The 22,885-nt window shown below is 45.2% G+C and overlaps 1 protein-coding gene and 1 long non-coding RNA gene across 5 annotated transcripts in view; one reads left to right on the top strand and one right to left on the bottom strand.

Moving 5' to 3' along the window:
- Nucleotides 1-108: 108 nt before the first annotated feature.
- On the top strand, nt 109-22,682 carry INO80C (INO80 complex subunit C). Of its 4 annotated transcripts, none has more exons than XM_036874184.1 (5): nt 109-414; nt 15,459-15,569; nt 16,536-16,647; nt 17,398-17,465; nt 22,288-22,682. In XM_036874184.1, the coding sequence occupies exons 1-5, from the start codon at nt 259-261 to the stop codon at nt 22,417-22,419; spliced, it is 579 nt and encodes a 192-aa protein (XP_036730079.1). In that variant the 5' UTR covers nt 109-258; the 3' UTR covers nt 22,420-22,682. The 4 variants fall into 4 exon arrangements, with proteins under 4 accessions (XP_036730079.1, XP_036730078.1, XP_036730077.1 ...); XM_036874183.1 differs by having other exon boundaries at nt 201-414; nt 22,253-22,682; XM_036874182.1 differs by having other exon boundaries at nt 201-414; nt 16,500-16,647.
- Nucleotides 17,911-22,885, bottom strand: part of LOC118906654 — a 78,857-nt gene continuing 73,882 nt past the window's right edge. The window contains exons 5-6 of the long non-coding RNA XR_005022564.1: nt 19,312-19,408; nt 17,911-18,296 (exon numbers count right to left, since the gene is read on the bottom strand). This is a non-coding gene — a long non-coding RNA (uncharacterized LOC118906654). The remainder of the gene's footprint in view (nt 18,297-19,311; nt 19,409-22,885) is intronic.

Raw genomic sequence — 22,885 nt, 5'->3', positions numbered from 1 at the left:
CTGGGGACGTCCAAGCACGTGCCCGGTCCGAGCGCGTGAGCAGCAGCACGCCGCCCGCCAGACGCCCTCCCGCCCGGAAGGAAGAGACAGCTCCGAGCTCCGCCTTTTAGATTTGGCCGAGAGAAGTCAACGAAAGCTGTCGGAGTCCAGGCCGGGTTTTCAAAAGCATTAAGACGGAAGTAACGGCGGGCCGGAAGTTGCAGGGCCTGCACTGGGACCGAAGTGGGGAGGGGGGTAGGAGGAAGACTCGGGGTAGGAATGGCGGCTCAAATTCCAATTGTGGCCACCACTTCCACTCCGGGGATAGCCCGGAACAGCAAGAAGAGGCCGGCCAGTCCTTTCCACAACGGCAGCAGCGCCGGGGGCTATACCGCCAGTAAGAAGAAAAAGGTGTCCGCCTCCGGCTTTGCGCAGGTACGCTGTCGCACCCCTAGTCTGCGCGTTGCCGGGGCGGAGAGCGCGTGCGCCGGGCTGCGGGGCCGGGCACTGGGAGGCGGGGCGCCTCGCGTGGGCGGGGCCATGCAGTCGTACCTCTTGGGTAAACGCAGGTGTCTCGTGCAAATGAAACATTTTTTCCCCTTAGTTTGCATACGTGGAGTTTGGTTAAAGAACGACCCGCGTTGCATTGTCCATGAGGAGAACTGGGGAGGTGGGGAGGTTGTTATTGCCTTACTAGTAGAGACGCCCCTTCCCGTCGGGGTCGCGATTAGAGCGAGGCTCTGGACTTTTCTTTATGTGAGTTTCAGTCAACCAGAAGTTCTCCTCTCTCACCTTCGTCCATTCTGCAGACATTTACCGAGTGCCTGCGAGGTGCAGAGCGCCCTAATGAACCGTGTGGAGGAACACAAAGATGTATTGATACAGATGATTTCCCTCATCCTCAGAAAAGTGCTTTTTTGACCCTTAGTTTCCCTGTCCCAAAGTGCGTTTGGTCTTACCTCATGCGGTTGTTATGAGGATTCAATAAGATCATGGCCCTAAGCTCGGAGCACAGCGCCTGGCACAGACTTCACAGCATCTGGGCGATCGGGGCTCCGCAATTCCAGCAAAGAATTTTCAGCAGAAGAGTAGCTTGGTTGATGAGTGTTTTTCTTGGCTGCTGCATTTTATTTAAAGCAATGAGAAAGGAAAGATGTACTGTGTTATTTTGTGCTCTCCAACACATGGCGTGGCATCCTAAACCCAGAACGACATTCTAGAGATATTAACTATCTATGGCTTCCTTCGTCGATAATTGGTAGTGCATTTTTTCCTTTTAAAATGCTTTATTGATGTATGATTTGCATACAGTAAAATGCCCAAAGCTTAAGAGTACTGATCAATGACTTTACATATGTATCCACCGATATGGCCAGCATCCAGATTAAGATAGAGAGCATTTCCAAGAGCCCCAGAATATTCCCTGGTGACCCTTTCCAGTTAGTACTCTCTTCCCTCCCTGCCAGAGGTAACCAGTACTCTGACATCTCTCCCCATAGATTGACTTTGCGTTTTTGAGCAGGATATAAGTGGAATCATACGGAGCATATTCTCTTGTGTCTGTTTGGATTTCTCTGTGAAAAAATGTTTGTGAGAGTTATTCATTCATTCATGTTATTACCTGTATCAGTACATAGAGTATATTGTGTAAATATACCACAACTGATGAACATTTGAGTTATTTACAGTTTTTGCTCTTATGCATAAGCTGTTCTGAACATTCCTAAAAATCTGGGTAGATACATGCTTTCATTCTCTTGGGTAAATGGGTAGTAGTGGAATTGCTGGATCATAAGGTAGACACACATTGAATTTAGAAGTTGTTAAACAGTATTTCCCAAAGTAGTTGCACTATTGTGCATTCTGAGCAGCAGAGTATGAGAGTTCCAGTTGCTCTACAACCTCAACAATACCTGGCATCAAGTCTTTAATTTTAGCCATTCTGATGGTTGTGTCATGGTACTTCTTTGTTAATTTTTGTGTCTCAGATTACTAATGATGTCATCACTATTTAATTTGCTTTTGACCATTCCGATATCTTCTGTGAAGTGCCTGATTTTTTTCTCATTGTGTTGTTGTTTTTTGGGGGTTTTTTAAATTGTTAATGTATAGGAGTTCTTTATATATTATTGGTTGGAGTTCTTTATATATTATTGGTTGGAGTCCTTTGCCAGATATATGCATTGCAAGTACTTTCTCCCAGTATGTGCACGGTGCATGTTGATATCCAGCTGTGCTGAGACCAAGGAATGTAGTCAGTACATATTGGGAGGAATGACTATTTTGACCCTAAAGGTAGCATTGATCATCAGCTCTCCCACAGCAGGCTTCAGAGAGTGGACGAATGACTTCAGGACACTGGGAATTCCCAGTAACCCAGCTTGGTGGAAATCACAACTCTGGTGGTCTTAGAGCTCTCAGTGAGGGGAAGGGCTGCCTAGGTACTCCCTGTGGGTCTTCTCCATCTCATCAGCCTCAGCGAATCCTCAGGCTAGAAAGAGAAGGGCATTCCCTGGAACAGTGAATTCTTTTCTTTGTTCTCCTCTTCCCAGCTGGCATTTAACTAATGAGGTATATAGCCAGTTACCTGACTCCCACCCTCAGCATCTCATGAAGAAGGAAAAAACTTGGCTTCTATCTCCAGAAAGGAGTCTTAGTTGTTTTTTTTTTTCCTGCTCTAACATAGCATTCCGTCCTAGTTCCCTTGTCCACAGCAAATGCAGGCATTTGCGCAATGCTGCCCTGAGGGCTGTCTGGAATCTTCCTGAATTGACCCTTATCTGTGTCCCCTCCTCAGCCTTTCTGTCCCGTTTCAGTTGAGCTCAGTCAGCAAGAATTTATTTCTGTTATGTCTCCAGCAGTATGCTTAAGACATTTCAAGGGATTATAGCTTGTCCCTGCCATCCCAAAATCCTTCCAGGAGGAGAGAATGACCTACACATATTGTATTAGTTTTCTACTGCTGTCGTAACGAATGACCACAAATTTAGTAGCTTAAATAACACCCATTTATTAGTTCCTGGTTCTGTAGGTCAGAAGTCCTGGCACAACAAGACTGGTTTGGTTCCCTGCACAGGGTGTCACCAAGCTGAAACCAAAGAGTTGGCCGGGCTAGTTTGTTGCCTGGATGCTCTGGGGGAAAATCTTTTTTTGAGGCTCATTCCGGTTGTTGGCAGAATTCAGTTCTTCGCAGTGGTAGGGCTGCGGCCCCTGTCTCCTTGCTGTCGATTTGTCACTGTCCACACTCCTAGCCACGTGGCCTCCTCCATCTTTATTTATTTATTTATTCATTATTATTGGAGTATAATTGCTTTACAATGTTGTGTTAGTGTCTGCTGTACAACGAAGTGAATCAGCTATATGTATACATATATCCCCTCCCTCTTGGACCTCCCTCCCACCCTCCCCCCTTCCCACCCATCTAGGTCACCACAGAGCACCCGGCTGAGCTCCCTGAGCTATACAGTAGGTTCCCACTTGCTAGCTATTTTACACATGGTAGTGTATATATGTCAATCCCAATCTCCCAGTTCATCCCACCCCCCTTACCCCCACCCCCTGTCCACACTTCCATTCTCTACATCCACATCTCTATTCCTGCCCCACAAATAGGCTCCTCTGTACCCTTTTTCTAGATTCCAAATATATGCCTTAATATATGATATTTGTTTTTCTCTTTCTGACTTACTTCACTCCGTATGACAGACTCTGGGTCCATCCACGTCTCTACAGATGACCCAATTTCGTTCCTTTTTATGGCTGAGTAATATTCCATTGTATATATGTACCACATCTCCTTTATCTGTGAAGCCAGCTATGGAGAATCTCTTTTGTGTCTAATCTCTCTCACACCTCAAATGTCTCTGACTTCTCTTGTCTCTGGCTCTGAACCAGCTTTAGAGAGCTTGTGTGATTAGGGCAGGCCCACCAGGATAGTCTCTTGTTTAAGATCAGCTGACTTGAGACCTTAATTATATGTCAAATATAAGATATATATTGCAAACCCCTTAAATATATCTCAGATCCCTTCACAGTGGTACGTACATTAGTGGTGCATTTGCTTAAAAATGGGGAGAAGGTGTGTGTACACCAGAGGCCGGGAATCTTAAGGGCCATCTCTGAATTCTACCTATCACATATCTGAAACAATTAGGAAAATCTCGTCATTTCTAACCATGTCCCAAAGCCGATTATAGGTCTTCTCTGGTATTGGTGCCTTAGTGGTGGGACACAGGAAGATGAGGATTCAGCGTAGGTGATGGTCATCAGAGAAGGAGAGGTGGGGAGGGAGAAGAGGGACTAGAGGTGGCCTTTGAGGGGTGGTGGGTTTGGATGGGGAAGGCCTTCCGGAGTCGGCACTGTGTACATATATCAGATTGCTCAAGGTTTCATCAGTGAGAAATGAGTGGTTTTTTTAATATAAATGATTGTAGTTCTTGAGTTCAAAGGGACTTTAGAGATCTTTCAGTATCTAAATTTCAGTAGTTTCCGCTATTTTGTATCTTACAAAAAAGCAGTGTCTGTAAAACTTTCATGGGATTTAAAAATTTACAAAGGACATTTACATAGACATTAGAGTGCTTTTTGAAATTGGTGAAAATAACTCAGTGGATTCTTAAGGTGGGTTTTACTTTCCAGAATGTGCATGCTATTTCTAAAGTAAAATTGAGTGACTAGATGAAATTTAAAGGGCTTTCTGCTTGGAAGTCTTCAGGGGTTGAAGGGAATATTTTTGATCTAAAAGTATTCTGAGCAAAGCATTTATAGACGTCTCCTTTATGTCAGCCCTAGAAAATGGTATTAAATAGTTTAATAGGACTAAAACAATATTGTTTTATTATTCCATCAAGATGAATCTTTAGTTCAGCAGAAATTATTGATGTTTATGCTTGCTAAGTTGTACAGATTGTCACAGAATTACAATTCTGTGTTTGGATTTATATTTTCAGTGTAACTAATATAGTTATTGATTAATTACATCATAATCTGGAAAGTGCCATCTCCCATCCATTCTGGTCATGATATTTTGAAAATGATTAGTGTTAACTTGGGTTGGAGAACAGATACACTGTGCTGTGCTAAAGTGAAAGAAGTCATGATAAATAATAATAATATTTATTGGGCATTTAGTGTGTACCAAATGTTGTTCTATGCACTTTCTAAGTACTATCTCATTTAATTCTCTGTGAATTGTTATTCTACAGGTAAAAAGACAGGAGCATAGAGAGGTTAAGTAACTTTTCCATGGTCACACAGCTAACAAGTCGTAGGGTCAGTATTGGGACCGAGACAGACCGTCCAGAGTCCACATTTTTTTTTCTTGACTGCCTCTCTCAATATCACTCTTACCACTCTCTACCTTAGAAGATGTAATTGGATCTCTAATGTAACCAAATCCAAGGTGCAGAGAAAAGCTTTGGGAGGGGATTTTATTAGCTCAATACAGGGCATTATAGACTTTCCAAGTGCCTATTCAAGTTAATAAAATCTACAGAGAAACCTAATTGACCTATAGACTGAGTGTTACCTAATAGGCTGATTTGTGATGGTGAAGCAGTTAGCAAAGCATCTAAATAAGTTGAGAGGCAGCAGTTGCTTCTTTAGAAGGTTAGTGCAGAGTGCAGGTGATGGTAGAATCTTCTGTAATTGGAGGCATCCAGAGAACACTGGACTGATTTGATTTATTCATCTAAAAAATAATCATTCTACCCCACGTTTTAAAAAAATCATGATAATGTTAGTTTTCTTTTTTCTATTTTAAAGTGGACACAAAACGTCAGCCAGTCTTCTTCCTGCACAATTACTATAATTTGTGTTTCCTACGTGTTGGTATAGTTTTTCATAAACTATATGTGGTGTGTAACATTGCATGCCCTGCTTTTCACTTAGCGCTGTTTTCTCTTTGTTTGTTTGTTTTTAGCTGCACCACACAACATATGGGATGTGGGATCTTAGTTCCACGACCAGGGGTCGAACCTGCGCCCCCTGCACTGGAAGTGCAGAGTCTTAACCACTGGACCGCCAGGGAAGTCCCACTTAGCACTGTTTCTTGACCCTTTCTCTATGTTGATAGTCTTCTCAAGGAATTAAGTGCTCTTATTTAATTGACTTGATTGAATGTTAGGTTGCATCTCACTTTTTTGGTGTTGCAAGTAACCCTACAGTAACCCTGCAGTTTTAGACTAGGGTCAGGTATTTGAATCTAGACTACTATTAGATAGATGTAACTGGGCATTGGATTCATGAATGATAAGACAGAGGACATTTGTCTCCCTTCTGTGTAACCACAGACAGAAGGCCCCCTTTCAGTCTGAGTCAGGGCCCTGCAGGCTGCCAAGGAGACACGAAGTGGTGCATTTGGGCTCTGGTCGGGCGAGCTGAGGCCTTGCTGACTCTGGAGCAGTCCTTTGATGGCGGGCCGGGTTCCTCTTCCTTGGGACTTAATCAGCTCTTTTCGTGCTGCAAAGAGGGGACAGCCCTTAGGGCCGGGCGTCATTCCTTTCCTCTGATCTCAGGGCTTTCGTGTCTTGGGGCGGGACAGTTCAGCTCCTAAAGTCTCTTAGTGTTAATAATGGTTTAGTAACATGGAAACTATACATCATTTCAGATTGTACTTCATTGCAGCCCAGCCTCACAGACTTGATCTTCCCCTTGACGGTACGTCTCTCCCTCTCATCCCATCACTAACAGAGCCGGGCGTCCAGCTTGGCTGAAGCCCAGGGGAAGGGAAGAACGAGGGCGCAGTACCATGGAGGGTGGGTTTAAAGAGGAAAGGAAAGCAGAAAACCCCGCTCAGGGCCCAGAGTCGGGTGTTGTTTTGCATCTGGTCAGAGAGGGAAGCAAGCCTTCACTGTTGCAGAGGCAGCAACCGGCCCCAGGTTGACGTGGCCTAGTTGGTGTCAGGATGGCGTCCTTTCCTGTCGCATCCTCAGCGTGACTCCTCAGCGGGGGTTCGGCCTGCTGACGAGGGAGGAGATGAGGATGGGGTGACCAGACAAACAGGAGGGTTCGGTTCTGGAAGTCAGCGCTTGAGCGCATCACCTTCACCCGCTTCTTGCTGCTGGAGCGGCTAATGCAGGCTCCCGACCCTCTCTTCTCATTGCCTCCCGTCCTCTGTCCCCTGTCCGCCGGCATGTCCTCTCCCGGGGGGCGCTCCCAGACCTGCCAACCCATGTGGGCTGCAAGGCACCTGCTTTCCTCCGCCGCCTCTGGGGCCGCACCCCTGCCCAAGTCCCGCGAGGTGTTTCTGCTGCGTCCTCCTGGGTCTCCTGGGGCCTGGGAGCAAACAGCCGACCTCAGAGGATGCCCTTGTTCCCTCCCGGGATTTCACTGTGCACCCGGCGCCTTTGAGCCCCGCACTAGGAGTCAGGGAAGAAGCAGACACAGAGAGGGAGGAACGCAGGCTGTTCTGGCCCACAAGAAAAAGCCGAGGTCCCTGCTGAGGACGGTGGCCTGCATCCCGGGCGTGTTCCATGGGTGGTTCTGGAATCACCATAGGAGGCCTTGGGGCCTGGTTCTTCATTTCCCTCTAGTATCTCCTCTTTGCTTCTGAACAGTTCCGTTTGTTTATTGTCTCCCAGATGGAAACAACATTATGTAAGCAGTCATTTTCTTTATGAAAAACTCAAATGAAGTTGAAATTTACAGTGGATCTGGCCCCGGGAAACCTCTTTCACATTCCACCTGTTTTTCCTGAGTTGGCCCTGGCTGGCTTGGCTTTTCTGCTCTGACGTGATGCTCACTGCACAGTTAGTTAGTAGGGTTGTTTTTCTCTCTCTCCCTTAACTTAGGCTGCCCTGTAGGCCCAGCCTCCTGACGGTCCCCACCCACCGGCCTGCTCCTAGCTGGTGTCTTGCTGTGCCCTTGTGAATTGTCGGATTCCTGGGGAAAACAGCCCCTATCCTTCTCCTGACGCTGGCAGGTGGCCTGCTCACCTCACAGGCCTTCCAGCCAGTGGGGCTGGGCTTCCCCCTTCGGCGCTGTGCCACCGCCTCTTGACAGAGCAGGCCCCTGTCACTCTTCTACATCTGCATGCCAGCCATTGCTTCCTCCGCAGGGCCCGTGGCTCATTCGCTGCTAGGTTGGCAGCTGGCTGTGTGCGGGGGAGGGTCTCACATGGCCACTGTATTTTTTTTTTAATTTATTTTATTTATTTATTTATGGCTGTGTTGGGTTTCCGTTTCTCTGTGAGGGCTTTCTCCAGTTGTGGCGAGCGGGGTCCACTCTTCATCGCGGTGCGCCGGCCTCTCACTGTCACGGCCTCTCCCGTTGCGGAGCACAGGCTCCAGACGCACAGGCTCAGTAGTTGTGGCTCATGGGCCCAGCTGCTCCGCGGCATGTGGGATCCTCCCAGACCAGGGCTCGAACCCGTGTCCCCTGCATTGGCAGGCAGATTCTTAACCAGTGCGCCACCAGGGAAGCCCCACTGTATTTTTTTTTTTAATTTTTATTTATTTATTTATTTATGGCTGTGTTGGGTCTTCCTTTCTGTGTGAGGGCGTTTTCTAGTTGTGGCAAGTGGGGGCCACTCTTCATCGCGGTGCGCGGGCCTCTCACTGTCGCGGCCTCTCTTGTTGCGGAGCACAGGCTCCAGACGCACAGGCTCAGTAATTGTGGCTCACGGGCCTAGTTGCTCCGCGGCATGTGGGATCTTCCCAGACCAGGGCTCGAACCCGAGTCCCCTGCATTGGCAGGCGGATTCTCAACCACTGCGCCACCAGGGAAGCCCCCCACTGTATTTTTTTAATCCTCTAAATATTTTAGTGTGGATTTCCTAAAACCAAAGGCATTCTCATACATATATAACAGCAGTACAGTGGTCAAATTTAGGGAATGAACGTTGAAGCGACGCTGATACCTCATATACAGACCTTATTCTCGTCCTTTGTCTGGCCCAGGATCCAGCCTAGGCTCACACTTTGCACTAAGTTGTCATGTCTTTTTAGCCTCCTGCCATGTGGAACAGTTCTTCAGTCTTTATCTTTCGTGACCATGACACTTCTGAAGAGCACTGCTCATTGTTTCGTAGACGCTTCCTCAGTTCGGGCTTGTCTGATACTTCCTCGTGGTTAGGTTTGGGTGATACATTTTTGGCAGGAGTAGAGAAGGATGCTGTTCCCTTCTCGGCGCTTCATGTCATGGAACTTGGTGTCGATCCATCCCGCTGCGGATGATGTGTCTGTGAGCACTTAGTAAGTTAGTGTCTGCCAGTTTTCTCCACTGTGAAGTTATTATTTTTCTGTTTGTATTAAAGTATCAGTGTCTTGAGACTGTGTATATCCTGTTTCTCTTCACACTTGCCAACCCCTTTTAGTGTCTGTTGATGGTTCCTGCCTGCAACAGTTATTATAGTGGTGGTTGCCAAATGGTGATTTTCTAATTCCTTCTTTCCTTCTACAATTATTAGTTAGAATCCTGCTGTGAGCAAGAGCTTTCTCTTCTCTCCCATTTCCTTTGCATTCTTACAGTCAGTGTTTGTATTCATCCATTCTCATTTTGTTCTCTGGGTTACAATCCATTACTAGCCTTCTTCATTCAGTCTTTCATAAATGTATTTGTTTGTTTATTTGTAACAGCTTTATTGACATATAATTTGTATACCATAAAATTCACACTTTTAGAATGTACAGTTCAGTGGTTTATAGTAAATTTACTGAGTTGTGCAACCATCACTACTATCTTATTGTCCAATATTTCCATGACCGCCCAAAGCAACCCCCTACCCATTACCAGTCACTCCCCATTCCCCTGTCCTGCCAGCTCCTGACAACCACTGATCTACTTTCTATCTCTATGAATTTGACTACTTTAGGTACCTCAGATAAGTGGAATCATACAATATGTGGCTTTTTGTGTCTGGCTTCTTTCAGTTAGCATAATATATTCAAGGTTTATCCATGTTGTAGCATGTATCAGTACTTCATTCCTTCTTACAATTGAATAATACTCCATTGTATGGATAAGCCACAGTTTGTTTATGCATTCATTAGTTGATGGACATTTAGGTTGTTTATGCTTTTGAGCTATTATCAATAATGCTTCTATGACTATTTATATATGGATTTTTGCATAGACATATGTTTTCAATTCTCTTGGGTATATACCTAGGAGTTGAATTATTGGGTCATACGATAATTCTATGTTTAACATTTTGAGGACCCAGCAGACTTTTTTTTTTTTATTACATCTTTATTGGAGTATAATTGCTCTACAATGTTGTGTTAGTTTCTGCTTTATAACAAAGTGAATCAGCTATGTGTATACATATATCCCCATATCCCCTCCCTCTTGCGTCTCCCTCCCACCCTCCCTATCCCACCCCTCTAGGTGGTCACAAAGCACCGAGCTGATCTCCCTGTGCTATGCAGCTGCTTCCCACTAGCTATCTATTTTACATTTGGTAGTGTATATATGTCAGTGCTACTCTCTCACTTCGTCCCAGCTTACCCTCTACCCACCTGCCCCCCCACCCCGTGTCCTCAAGTACATTCTCTACGTCTGCGTCTTTATTCCTGTCCTGACCCTAGGTTCATCAGAACCAATTTTTTTTAGATTCTATATATATGTGTTAGCATATGGTATTTGTTTTTCTCTTTCTGATTTACTTCACTCTGTATGACAGACTCTAGGTCCATCCACGTCACTACAAATAACTCAATTTCATTTCTTTTTATGGCTGAGTAATATTCCATTGTATATATGTGCCACATCTTCTTTATCCATTCATCTCTCGATGGACACTTAGGTTGCTTCCGTGCCCTGGCTATTGTAAATAGTGCCAGCAGACTGTTTTTCAAAGTGATTGCACCCTTTTACATTCTCACAAGCAATGTATGAGGGTTCTAGTTTCTCCACATCCTCACCAACACATTGTTATGTCCTTGAGTGTAGCCATCCTAGTGGGTGTGAAGTGATATCTCATTGTGGTTTTGATTTCTATTTCCCTACTGACTCATGATGTTGAGCAAATTGTCCAGATGTGGCCAGTGGGAACCTCTTCAAACTGACTGCTACGTCCTTCAATTTACCCCCATCACTTTTCGAGTGCTGTAATGGACTTGAACTGTGTCCCTTTAAGGTTCATATGTTAAAGTCCTAACCCCCAGTATGCCTCAGAATGTTACTGTATTTAGAAATAATGCCGTTAAAGAGGTAATTAAGGTTAAATGAGGTCATAAGGGTGGAACCCTAATTCAATATGAATGGTGTCCTTATAAGAAGAGGGAAAGACAAGAAAGGGGTGGGGTGGGGAGGGCGTGTATATAGAGGAAATGCCATGTGAGGACACAGTGAGAAGATGGCCATCCACAAGCCAAAGAGATAGATCTCATAGAGAACAGACTTGTGGTTGCTGGGGTTGGGGGCGGGGGATGGGTTGGGAGTTTGGGGTTAGCAGATGCAAACTATTATATATAGAATGGATAAACAACAAGGTCCTACTGTATAGCACAGAGAACTATACTCACTATCCTGTGATAAACTGTAGTGGAAAGCATGTGAAAAAGAATGTATATATATATATGTATAACTGAGTCACTTTTCTGTACTGCAGAAATTAACACAACATTGTAAATCAACTATACTTCAATAAAATAAAATTTTAAAAAACAATTAAAAAAGAGAGAGAGAGAAAGACAGGTCTCAGGAAAACCCAACCCTGCTGACATCTTGATCTTGAACTTCTAGTCTCCAGAACTGTAAGAAAATAAGTTTCTGTTATTTAAACCACCCAGTCTGTGGTATTTTGCTAGGCAGCTCTAACAAACTGATACAAGCATTTTCTTACTTTCTGGCACCACGAGGCTCATCTTGTACTTTCCTGCCCCAACCCCAGAATCAGCCATTTCTTCAGATTACTAGTTCTTGGAGAACAATATTTAGAAACCAGGATCTATACCTGGTGTCCCTATTGTTCATTGTTCCCAGCCGTCTCCATGGAAGAGCTAGGAAATGTAGGTGTGTGTGTGTGTAAGTGGCCCCCATTTGCTTTGACCATCATAGGAATTTAAGAAACTCATGAGGCTAATGATAGTCTCTTATATTTATCCCACTTGTTTTCACCCATTCCATTGTTCCCCTTTTCTTTCTGAAGTTGCCAGTCTTCTGTTATTGTTTTTTTATGTTTTCATAACAGTAGGTGATATCTGGGCTTTCCAGTGCCATTGGATATGAGTTTCAGGAAACACTGAGCCTGGCTCACTTAATGCCTCTGTATCCATTTCTGTGTTTATCTGTCTGTATATATGTTAGAAACCATGAATTCCTATTGCTAACCTGTGATTTCCATCCAATAGCACAAGATTCATTCTAGCTGCCCCTCATTCCTTATTTGCCTCATCTTAGAAGGTGTGTAGCTTCAGAATTATTAATCTGTACCCTTGTGAGAAACAAACCTACCAATTGTTCCTGGTTCTTTTTGCCTCTAACCTTAGGTTATATGGTCAGAATACTATGTTCACATCACTAACATTATTTCTCCCTTCCTCCCCTTCAGTGTGGTTGTGTTATTCATTCAAACCTCAGTTAAGTTGGTTTGTTTTTGTTTGTATTCCATTTTCTCTATCTGTTGCCCGATCCTCGTTGGTTGGTTTTATTTATTTGTTTGTTTGTATGTGAAACTTTAACATGGTTCAAAAGGTCAAAACTTTACAAATAACTATACTTGGAGAAGTTTACTCCTCTCTTGTCCTTTCCCATCTCCCCTTCCTCCCACCCTGTTCCCTTGTGCCCTATAGGTAACCAAGCCCAGTCGTTTCTGAATTATCCTTCCTGTGTTTCTTTGGGTTTGGTCACTGCATCCCATCCAGAGACGATTCCTTACAGTGAACTCCGGAGCATACACATCTCAAATACTGACGCTGGCATGGAGTGATGCTGCGTTGTCTTATTCCTTAACTCCAATCAGTTAATCAGTCAGTGATTATTTGGGGCTTACTCTGTGCCAGGCACCGGGTTAGATGCAGGGCACAGAAGACTGGCCCAGATGGCGAAGCAGGTTGTTCTGACCCCCTGTGCCTTCTCACCCTTGGAATCTGTCCCTTCCCTCATCTGCTTACCTCTCTCCTTTGTCTCTCCTTCTTCTGGTCTGTTGTTCCCTGCCTGTTTCACAAAGCTGCTGTTATTTCAGTGACTAACCAAGACTTAAATACTAACTATCAATCATGTATCCAATTTATGATATTACTCTTACAAATAGTCAACACTAAATAACATTGACAACTGGCCAGAACTACTCAAGGTAACGCTGGTTACTGATTAAATGTGATGGGAAAAATCAAATCTTCCTCATCAGATTGGGTCTCCCAGGACACATGTATGTGCGGAAATACTATGACCATGAAGGAACAATCACAAGGGCAATAAAAAGTTGGTTATGTACAAAATGCTAAATCTAATCTTTGTTGTAAAAGTAAAACTGACATGGACTAATCCCAATGGAAATTTTAGTGGAGCATAAATAAAAATGGAAAAAATGGAAACTCTTTATGCTTACAGAAAATGACTCCATGGATTCTGGACCAGAAAATACAAAATACAGGAGGGAGGGGGAGCAAGAGGGGAGGCTGGAGAGGAGGCCAGGAGGCCAGACTTTGTGCCTAATTCCCAGGGCGGTGGGAAGCACTGATGAGTTGTAAATAGGGAAGTTACGTCAAGTTTACATTTAGAAGTGTGTCGCTGAGTGTGCTGTAGAGAACGGAGAGGGCAAGATGTGTGCTTCTGAGGCCCTGCCCTGAACCCCAGAGCTGAGGAAGGGCCAGATAAAGGCGAAGGACTGGGGAGGGAGGGGAGGATAGGAAAAGAAAGAGAGAGAGAGAACTGTGGCTACAGATGGTGGGAAAAGGATGAGAAATTGGGAGTGTCTTAGTTCTTAGAGAGCGGATATCTGAGCTAGGCCTTGGAGGGGAGAAAAGTTAGGAAAGACGATGAATAGGGGGAGGATAAGGTGAGGGGCAGTCCAGATAGAAGAGGGGTTGTGAGCAGAGGAGAGGGAGCACAGGCCCACAGGAGAGACCCTGGAGAGGAGTCTCGGAAGGCGTGTGAGAAGAAACTGTTCGGGGAACTATTGCAGCAGGGCGGGGGGTCCCTGTCCCCCCCACCCCCCAGAACTCTCACACACTGCTGCTGGGAGTGTAAAAGAGTGCAGCCATTTAGGGAAATGATCTGTCAGTTTCTCATAAAGTTTATTCACCCTATAACCCATTCCACTAGTAGGTATTTACCCAGGAGAAGTAAAGACATGTCCACATAAAGACTTGTACAGAATGTTCACAGCAGCTTTATTTATAATAGCTGAAGACTGAAAATGACCCACATTTCATCAACAAGAAAATGGACAGACAACATTGTGGTACATCCATACAGCGGAATACCGCTCTGCTGAGTGGTATACAAATTCTGTGAAACAGACTACCAGTCTATGCAGCGACATGGACAAACCTCAGAAACTTCATGCTGAGCTAAAGAAGCCAAACACAGCAAACAGTACATGCTGTCGGATTCCACTCATATAAATTTCTAGAACAGGCCAAAGTAACGTGGTGGAACTCAGAACAGTGGCTGCCTGAGTTTGGAAGGTATTGACTAGGAAGGGGCATGAGGGAACTTTCTGAGATGACGGAAATATTCTGCCTCGTTAGGGACCTGGATTACACAAGTGGAAGCATTTGGCAAAACTCATGAAACCTACACTTAAGATCTGCACATTTCACTGTATGTAAATTATATATCAATTCAAAAACAGTTTATTGTGGTCTGGGAAGATTGGAAATAGCATTACACATCAGAAGTGATTCCTTCCTTTGGCTTGTTTCTTCTTCCTGATTCTTGGCTTCAAAGGTCTTTTGTTTTAAAGTGCATTAGCCTGCTTGTCAGGGCACTCTCTGCCGCAGCCAGCTGACCGTGGCCCCCAGCCTGCTCTCCCTTTATCCTCCGTGCTCAGAATGCCCACATCCTGTTGTGCCCTTACGCGTACCAGCTCCATCCTGGGTTCTCCAGCCGATGAGACCCTTAAAGGGGCTGGACCTTTTTTGTCTTAATGTTTCAAGACACAATTTGACAAGATGGACAGGAGTAGGGGCCATGTGGTGTCACGGAGATGGTGGGGCCTTTGGAATTGGCTCCACCTGGGTTTGAATCCAGAGGTAATCCCTGTGTGGCCTTGAACCCGTATACCTGAGCCTCAGTTTTCTTCTGTGTAAACTGGGGATAATAGCACCCACCTTGTAGTAGTGAGACACCTGTGCTTGGCACTCAGGGGAGCCAGGAAGCCTGGCGGCTGGGGTCCTCGCTGCCTCTGCTGTGGCTTCTGCACAGCGGGTGCTGCTTCCAGGCTCTCCCCCGGTGCAGGCCGCCCGCTGGGGCTCTGGGCACACCGTCTCCCCTCGCGTGTCCGGTGCTGTCATCTTACGTCTTGTTGAGAGCTGAGTTAGGAAGCTCAGCTAAAGGACACTGACCTCGTACTATTCTTGTTATGTTTTAAGGGTATCAGCATGGAAGGCGTGAGTGAGAATAAAATGGTGCCCTCTGATTTTAGCACAGGACCTCTTGAAAAAGCTGCCAAACCTTTGCCATTTAAGGATCCCAACTTTGTGGTAAGCATCTAAGGTGTTTTAGAAATAAAAAACCAAACAACTATACCTCGGCCCCTGATCTCGCTGGGCCTGCAGCCCAGGCAGCACTGGTGCCCCGTCTCCATCAGCCCAAGTCACCACCTCCTCCACCGTGGGCTGTTGTAGGAGGGATAGGGGCAGGAGAAGAAGGCCCTTCCTTTTGACCTCCCAGTGTGCCAATTCCCAAGGATTTTGGTGTCCTTTGTGGAATTCATTAAAGGATACCATTTTGAGAGTGGGTCACTTCCACGATGATTGCTCACCTTCCTTCTTCGTAAGATTTAGATGAGGCTTGAAATAATTAACTAAAAGAGGAGTGCTTGAGGGGTAGGATAAATGACATGATTCAGATTATACCATTGAAGTTTATTTTTCATTAATTAGCTTTGAAAATACAGCGTTAACAGTGCCTGTAACAGATTTTTGTATTCCTTCCATTTTATTTTGTCATCGTCATAAGACAAAAAAGAAAAAAAAATTTCCAGAAGGCTTGCTGTGCCATGATTGAGGCTTCCTTGGGTTTTCCTGGAGCACCACTAATTTACAAGGTGGAGACTGGCCCTCAGAAAGGAGTCTGGAGATGTGGTCATGAGTTTAAATCTAACTTTGTAGTAAATTTATTTTAAAGTAGTGGGAAATTCATGAGTGAATTCCATAAAGTTAGACCCAATAAAGGATGTGATTTTCTATGTGCATATAAAAAAAAATTAACCTTTTGTTTCTACTCCATTACCAACTAACTCATATGTTTTGACAATCCAAAAGCCGTGTTATTTTATAAGTAAGATTAAAGTGTATGGTGTAATACTTTTTTAAAAAGCCTTAGGGTACACTGACTGCTGATTGAATGAGGGGTTTATTACAGTTATGAATATGCATAAATGTCAGATACTGAAATGATCATCTCCACTGATTTCTGTTTCTTCTAATCCATGCTTTCGCCTCGAGCACTCTGGCCATGGTGGCGCAGCAGCTGGCAAGAAGAATAGAACCTGGAAGAACCTGAAACAGATTCTGGCTTCTGAAAGGGCATTGCCATGGCAACTGAACGATCCTAACTGTGAGCTGTCTAGAACCTCCGATGTGTTTATAATGTCAGACTAGGAACTTTCTTATAACAAACCCACATTATTGTGTTTGCATTCATGTAGAAACAATTTTTAGCTTGGGAATTTTACAGTGGCATCCATATAGGGAGATTATGTGTATATTTCCTCATAGCTGTATTCTGTGTGGCATCTGTGTGTTTGCGTTGTCATGGATGTGTGGTTTTTAGTGTCACTGTTAACATTTCAGTCTGCAGCAGTAGTATGCTGCAGTATTTCCAAATCTGTGTTATATGTTCTGCTCAACTTCCATGGAAAGTACAGGTTCGAACTTCCTTCCATCTCTTGCCCCACTGCACGTCTTTCATGGGGGTGACTCAGACGGGTGACAAGCGAACTAGTCAGTTGCCTGGGTGTGGACATTCCGGTGTCCGGATGCTCAGATCCAGTTAGTGGGTTGTTTGGCATCTCATCACATCAGTCCGTGTAACCAGAGACAGTGAAAGTAGCTTGTGGGCAGATGAGCTTTCCGGTGGTTCTGCTGGAGTGGAGGGTCCCTGGGGACAGGGCAGAGCTGGATCTGGAGCCAGCACTTGGTCTATGACATCCTGCATTATTTCCCCAGAGAATTCTCTGGGTACTGAATCACAAAGTAAAAAGTTCAGGAATATTATCAAGCAGTATTTTAGGGAAAAAAAAAAAGGGAAAGGATCTGAATGTTTTAAAGCCAGTTTAGTTATTTTCTTTTTTTTTTTTTCCCCCAGACTTCAGTATTGATGCTCCTCCATCCTTTAAACCAGCTAAGAAGTATTCTGATGTTTCAGGTCTTCTTGTGAGTATGATTACATCTCTATGTCTTACAACACTGAACTGAAAAGGAGATTTCACGGTACTGTCTATTTAGAAAGTGTTGGATATTGACACTGGTCCTGCCAGAGCCCGTGTACTCTGAACAGGTAATGGGTTTGTGCGGAAGCATTCACTCAGTTATTTAAGAGCGGCTGCAACCTGGGGCATCCACGTGGGCAACCTGGAGCGAGGGTTGCTCCCGAAAGCAGGAGACCTGAGTGTTAGTTTCCCTTCCTCTGCTTGGTAACTATATGAGAGAACATGAAAGAAACAACAATTTCTCTTTTTTATTGCTGAAGTTTAAAAAAAAATTCCTGCAATTTAGAGATGATTGTATTGGGTTGGCCAAAAAGTTCGTTTGGGTTTTTCCATAAGATCTTATGGACAAACCTGAACAAATTTTTTGGCCAACCCAACACTTTAAAAAAAAAAATTTAAACTTCTTTAAAGAGGCACTATGGTAAAGATAGTGGTTTTCAAATTTATTTTTAAGCATCAGAATCCCTTTTCCAAATGAAATCTTTTACAGAATCCCCTGGAGCCCACCTGCCCACTGTGACCCCATGTGCATCTGGTCCTCTGCCCTTCCCCCCACTCCCCACCCAGGGACCCCTATGGTGCTTCTAGGGAACACAGTTTGAAAACCAGCAGTGCAGTTGGACAAGTGGGACTTGGGTAAGTCCCTGAACCTCAGCGACCCCAGAGAACCTCGTTTCCTTGTTTGCAGAATGTGGATGAAGTGTGGAACTTTCCGCTCGCCTTCTTCATCCTTTTTCATTGTTATTAAGTTTGGAAGATGGGCTTCTTCTCATAACTGTAGAAATAATGAGACACCTCACTTTTTGAAGCTCATATACATCATTTAAATGCTTTACCTTTACATGAAAATGTGTAACTCCAACTTCTGTAACACACTAAATTAATGATACACATTTTAGATTGGGAAAGATTTTTTATTATATTTTTGAAAATAATGTTAGTTTTCCTCTCTGAGTTAGTCATATGTTTTAGCTTTTCCTCCAGAGAGCACACACTCTAAAGAGTACTACAGACTTGTTAACATAGACCTTAAATATAATGATCCTAAAAAATAGGGAAAGTAGAAGCACTATAAAGTGACGTGTGTGTGTGTGTGTGTGTGTGTGTGTGTGTGTGTGTTTGTTGTGTGTTGGGTTCTTCTTTTTGTGTCCATTCATGGGCATGTATCTTTTTCAGAAGGTCCCCTGAGAGGACTTCCATTTGAGAAAAATATTGTAGTCTTATGCTATCTCTTGTCTACTGCCTGAAAGTAGTTGCCTCATATAGTTGACCCATTTTAATAGTTGTTTATGGAAGGAGGGCTCATCTGGCACAAGTTATTCTGTTATGGCCCAAAGTGGAAATTTCTCCCTGTACCATTTTGTGCTGAGCTTGTAGCAGCCGTGGTTTATGGCCAGACTTGGAGGGTGGCCCCTTAGAATGTAGCTTTATCCTCACCACTATCAGGCAGCTCATTTAATAGTGGAGTGGTTTTCACACGTTAGGAGGCATGAAAATCATTTTGAGAAGCATTGTTCCAGGCCCCTTTATGCCATTGGCAAAGGACTTGTCATGTTATACATAACTAACCTCTTGCCCCACTATATGTAAGAATTAAGACATTCTCAATAAACAAAGAACTCTACCAAATCATTGAAAGACAATCCCATAGAAGAATCAGCTAAAAGAGTATGAATAGACAATTACAAGGAGGAAATACAGATGACCAATGAGCAGATGTTCAATCTCAATGATAATTAGGAAAAAAGACTCATCAGGTAGGAAAGAAATGAAGACATTTGGTTACATACCTTGTCACCAACATAGAGAAATGGACATCCTCCTACATGGCTGTCTTGAGGTGGGAGTCACATTGGTACACATTCTCGGGAAAACGATTGGCACTACCTATCGAGACAAAAAGGTAGAGGCCTACGACCTAGCAATTTGCCTTCCAGCCAGCTCCCTAGAGAAATATTGTGTACAAGGAGCTTCATGCAGAAATGCTTATGAGAAAATGTGTTAGCAAAATATTGGAAACAACATAAAGTTCAACCAGTGGGCTAGGGCTGGGGAGTTCATACTATTCTGTGAGCTTGATGTATAGGTAACAACATGGGTAAACTTCCAAGATGTGGTGCAAAGCAGGATAAGTAGCATGGTACCACTTCAGTAAAACTCAATACACAGTCACAAAAAAATACTGGGCACTTCTCTGGCGTGTTTGTATGTGTGTGTGAGGGTATATATATAAACAAGGTCTGGAAGGGTGCCCGCCTAGCAGCACTTTCCTCAGGGGAAGACAAAGGACTTCTGGATGGTAGATGGTAGTAAAAGGAGACTTTAGTCTTATTTGCAATGTTTTCTTTTTTTTAAGAGGAGAATATGTTCACCTGTTACTTGTATAAATTAAACTTACGTAATTAAAAAATAAAGCCGGGCTCATGTTTACACTGACCCATCTGTTCCAGCCAGTGGCCATTTCCCCTGTGCTGGGGCCTGGCCGGAAGGGGTGCAGGGTCACACCTGTGTTCAGCCCTTGTTACAAGGCTGTGGAAAGTACTGCGGCTCTGGGTGAGATGGGGGAGCAGTATATACTGCCTGTCCCCCTGTAACAAGGGAGGCATTAAAGCCGTTTGCTGCCTGCCCTCTGGGCAGGGGGCCTTTGCTTCATTCAGGCTGGAGGGACGGAGCCCAGAGGAGGGCAGACCGCAGGAGTCCAGTTCTTTACTCGTTCATCTCTGAGGTGTCACCCAGCCTCCTTCCCTCTGTTCAGAATACTAGGTCAGGTCTGGTCCGTGCGAGTCTTTGTTTGACCTCTTTGTTGGTGCAACAGTTCTCTGTATTCCGCATTATTTGTTCAGCAGCCTTCTTGGCAGTGAGGCCTGAACTTGGGCGGGCCGGCTCGGCACAGTTTGGTGGTGGGAGTGAGGCAGCCACAGAGATGGAACCAGGCCAGGGCTGGTTCATCCATGGAGGCGAGATGATCAAAGCCAGACGCACATGCCTGCGCCCCTGCTCGGAACTGCAGGGCAGCTCCCCTGCCAGTTAGTACATCTAACTGCCTCGTGGCCAGGAGCCCTCAGAAGGGACCTGCTGCTGTTTTTCTAGTTAAGCCTTCCTTTATATGAGTGGCATGAAAGGAAATGTGGTACAGAAAGGCAATATCTAGATTAAGCCAAAGGATCAAAGTTTTGTTTTATATAGAGCCTTAATTAATTTTAGCTTTTTAGGAATAATCTCATTTTCCTGACACACAGACCTCAAATACCTTAGGGAGATCCCCAGTGATGGAACTGAAGACTTTTTAGAGCATGAGAAACCCATGACTAAGTTCCCTTCAGCTTGTTGCTTCTTCACCAAGCCTCCCTCCCTCCGTAGATCACGGCGCGTCTGGGTCCATGCAGAGACGACCAGCACTGGCGCAGACAGTCCACCCCTGAGTAATTGGCTGTTATCTGTCTAGACGTTAATGGCATCTTTTATAATTTTTTAAAGGAGCTCCAAATGACTCACCCTCATGTTTTCTGTTTCAAAATCTGTAGGAGGCATGTGCCTTGAGGTAGATAGTAAGTGAATATTTTCTCCATTCTGCACATGGGGAGAACAGACCAAAAGAGAATTTTGATATATCAGTGGGAAACAAGTTCTCTTTTCTGTGACTCTCCCCATCGTTCATTTGTTTGTTCATTCACTCATCCCTCATTCATGGTAGCTGAAGGCCCACTGTGCGCTCTGCATCGCACTAGGAGACAGTACAGCCAGGATCCAGTGATAAGCAAGCCACAGGGTTCTTGCCTCGGGCAGGGTCATGAAGTCTAGGTCACAGCCTAGACTTCAGGCAAAGAGTCACACAGATAATAAACGTAAGAGCAACAGAGATAAGCATTCCACCGGAGATAGGGGTGCTGAGGTGAACGTGAGGATAGGGTCCTGACTGCCTGTGGGGGCAGATAAAGCTTCCGTGATGATGCGACTTCGGGGGCTGAGTCCTGAGGGATGAGCTGGTGGTTACTGGGCAAGGAAAGGGCAAATGGGCAGGACGGGAGGGGGGCGCTTAGAGCCGGGGTGGTTGGAACCGGACAGTGGGGACCCGTGGCTGAGGAAGGGGCTCGGGAGGAGGGGCCCAGGCAGGGTCTGAGGAGCTGTGCTGCGGACTGGGGCCATTGAGAGGTTTCATGAGGAAAGACACGATCGGAGCTGCAGGTTGTAAAGAGGCCCCTGGCTGCAGGTGTCGGATGGCGGCCCTTTCCAGTGGAGGAGGGTGGGTGGCCAGTCCGGCACCGCAGGGTAGCCCAGGGAGCCATGGAAGTGACCTGGGGGCGGTGAGGGGGAGCAGGAGAGGAGCGCACTGGGAGTCGGTGGCGTGGGGACGGGGTGCCCCCCCCCACCCCGGGGTCCCCACCCCCACCCCCGCCTTGGGTGACAGATCCGGAGCATTTGTTTGAAGCAGCTGGAGTCTGAAGGCAGGGATCAGGGAGGGATGATCAGCACAAATTCAGTTTGGACCCTGTTGCTGGTAGCCCTGAGGCACCAACCAGAAGAGTCCCGGTGTCCGATGGGGTTATTCACCCTTCCTCCTGGCCATACCCTGAAGCCTTTCTCAAGTCTGGGAAGATTAATGTGTCTTTGCCAAAGTGAGCGATCTAGCATTCTTGGTGACAGAGTCAGACATGATGAAGACGTTTTTCACTTGCAGTAAAACAGAAGAATAATTTTTATCTTGATCTTACATCTCAACTCCGACAACAGCTTTCTGCCCTTCTCTGTGCCTGCTTCTCACCCAGGCCAGCTACACTGACCCCCAGAGCAAGCTGCGCTTCAGCACCATCGAAGAGTTTTCCTACATTCGGCGGCTGCCGTCCGACGTGGTCACGGGCTACCTGGCCCTGAGGAAGGCCACGAGCATCGTCCCCTGAGCCCGGAGAGACGGAGCATGAAGTGGAAAACTGTTTCAGAGGCAGACTCTGGACTCAACGTTTTGTTTTATGGAAACGAACTCATTCTGTCAATCTGGAAATGTCAGTGTTGGGCCTTGGAAAGAATGTTTGGCTTTAACTTAAGGAGGTTTTTTTGTTTTCCCTCCAAGTGTGATATTTCCTGTTGAATTAAATTATACTTCAGTTGTTGCCCCAAGTAAAGTTGTTTGACAAGAAAATATAAAATTGTGCTTCTAATTTAACCCAAGTAAGTCCTCAAACTTTTGCTTCAAAGCTATGGACTCTTATAACATGTTTAAAGACTCGACAGTCCGGACAATGAGGCTGAATTATTCCTGATCCCGGGGACCCCCTCTCTGAGCATGCTCAAATTTGTCGCTGATCAGATTGCTTGGAAGAGGTCCAGAATTGGGGCTGGAGAAGCGAGAACTGAGGAACTCACCCT

This window comes from Balaenoptera musculus, chromosome 14 (genome assembly GCF_009873245.2).
Source record: "Balaenoptera musculus isolate JJ_BM4_2016_0621 chromosome 14, mBalMus1.pri.v3, whole genome shotgun sequence".
In the NCBI taxonomy this organism is placed as follows: Eukaryota; Metazoa; Chordata; class Mammalia; order Artiodactyla; family Balaenopteridae; genus Balaenoptera; species Balaenoptera musculus.
The sequence above is the reverse complement of the archived record's forward strand: the minus strand, read 5'-3'. Positions and strand labels throughout refer to the sequence as shown.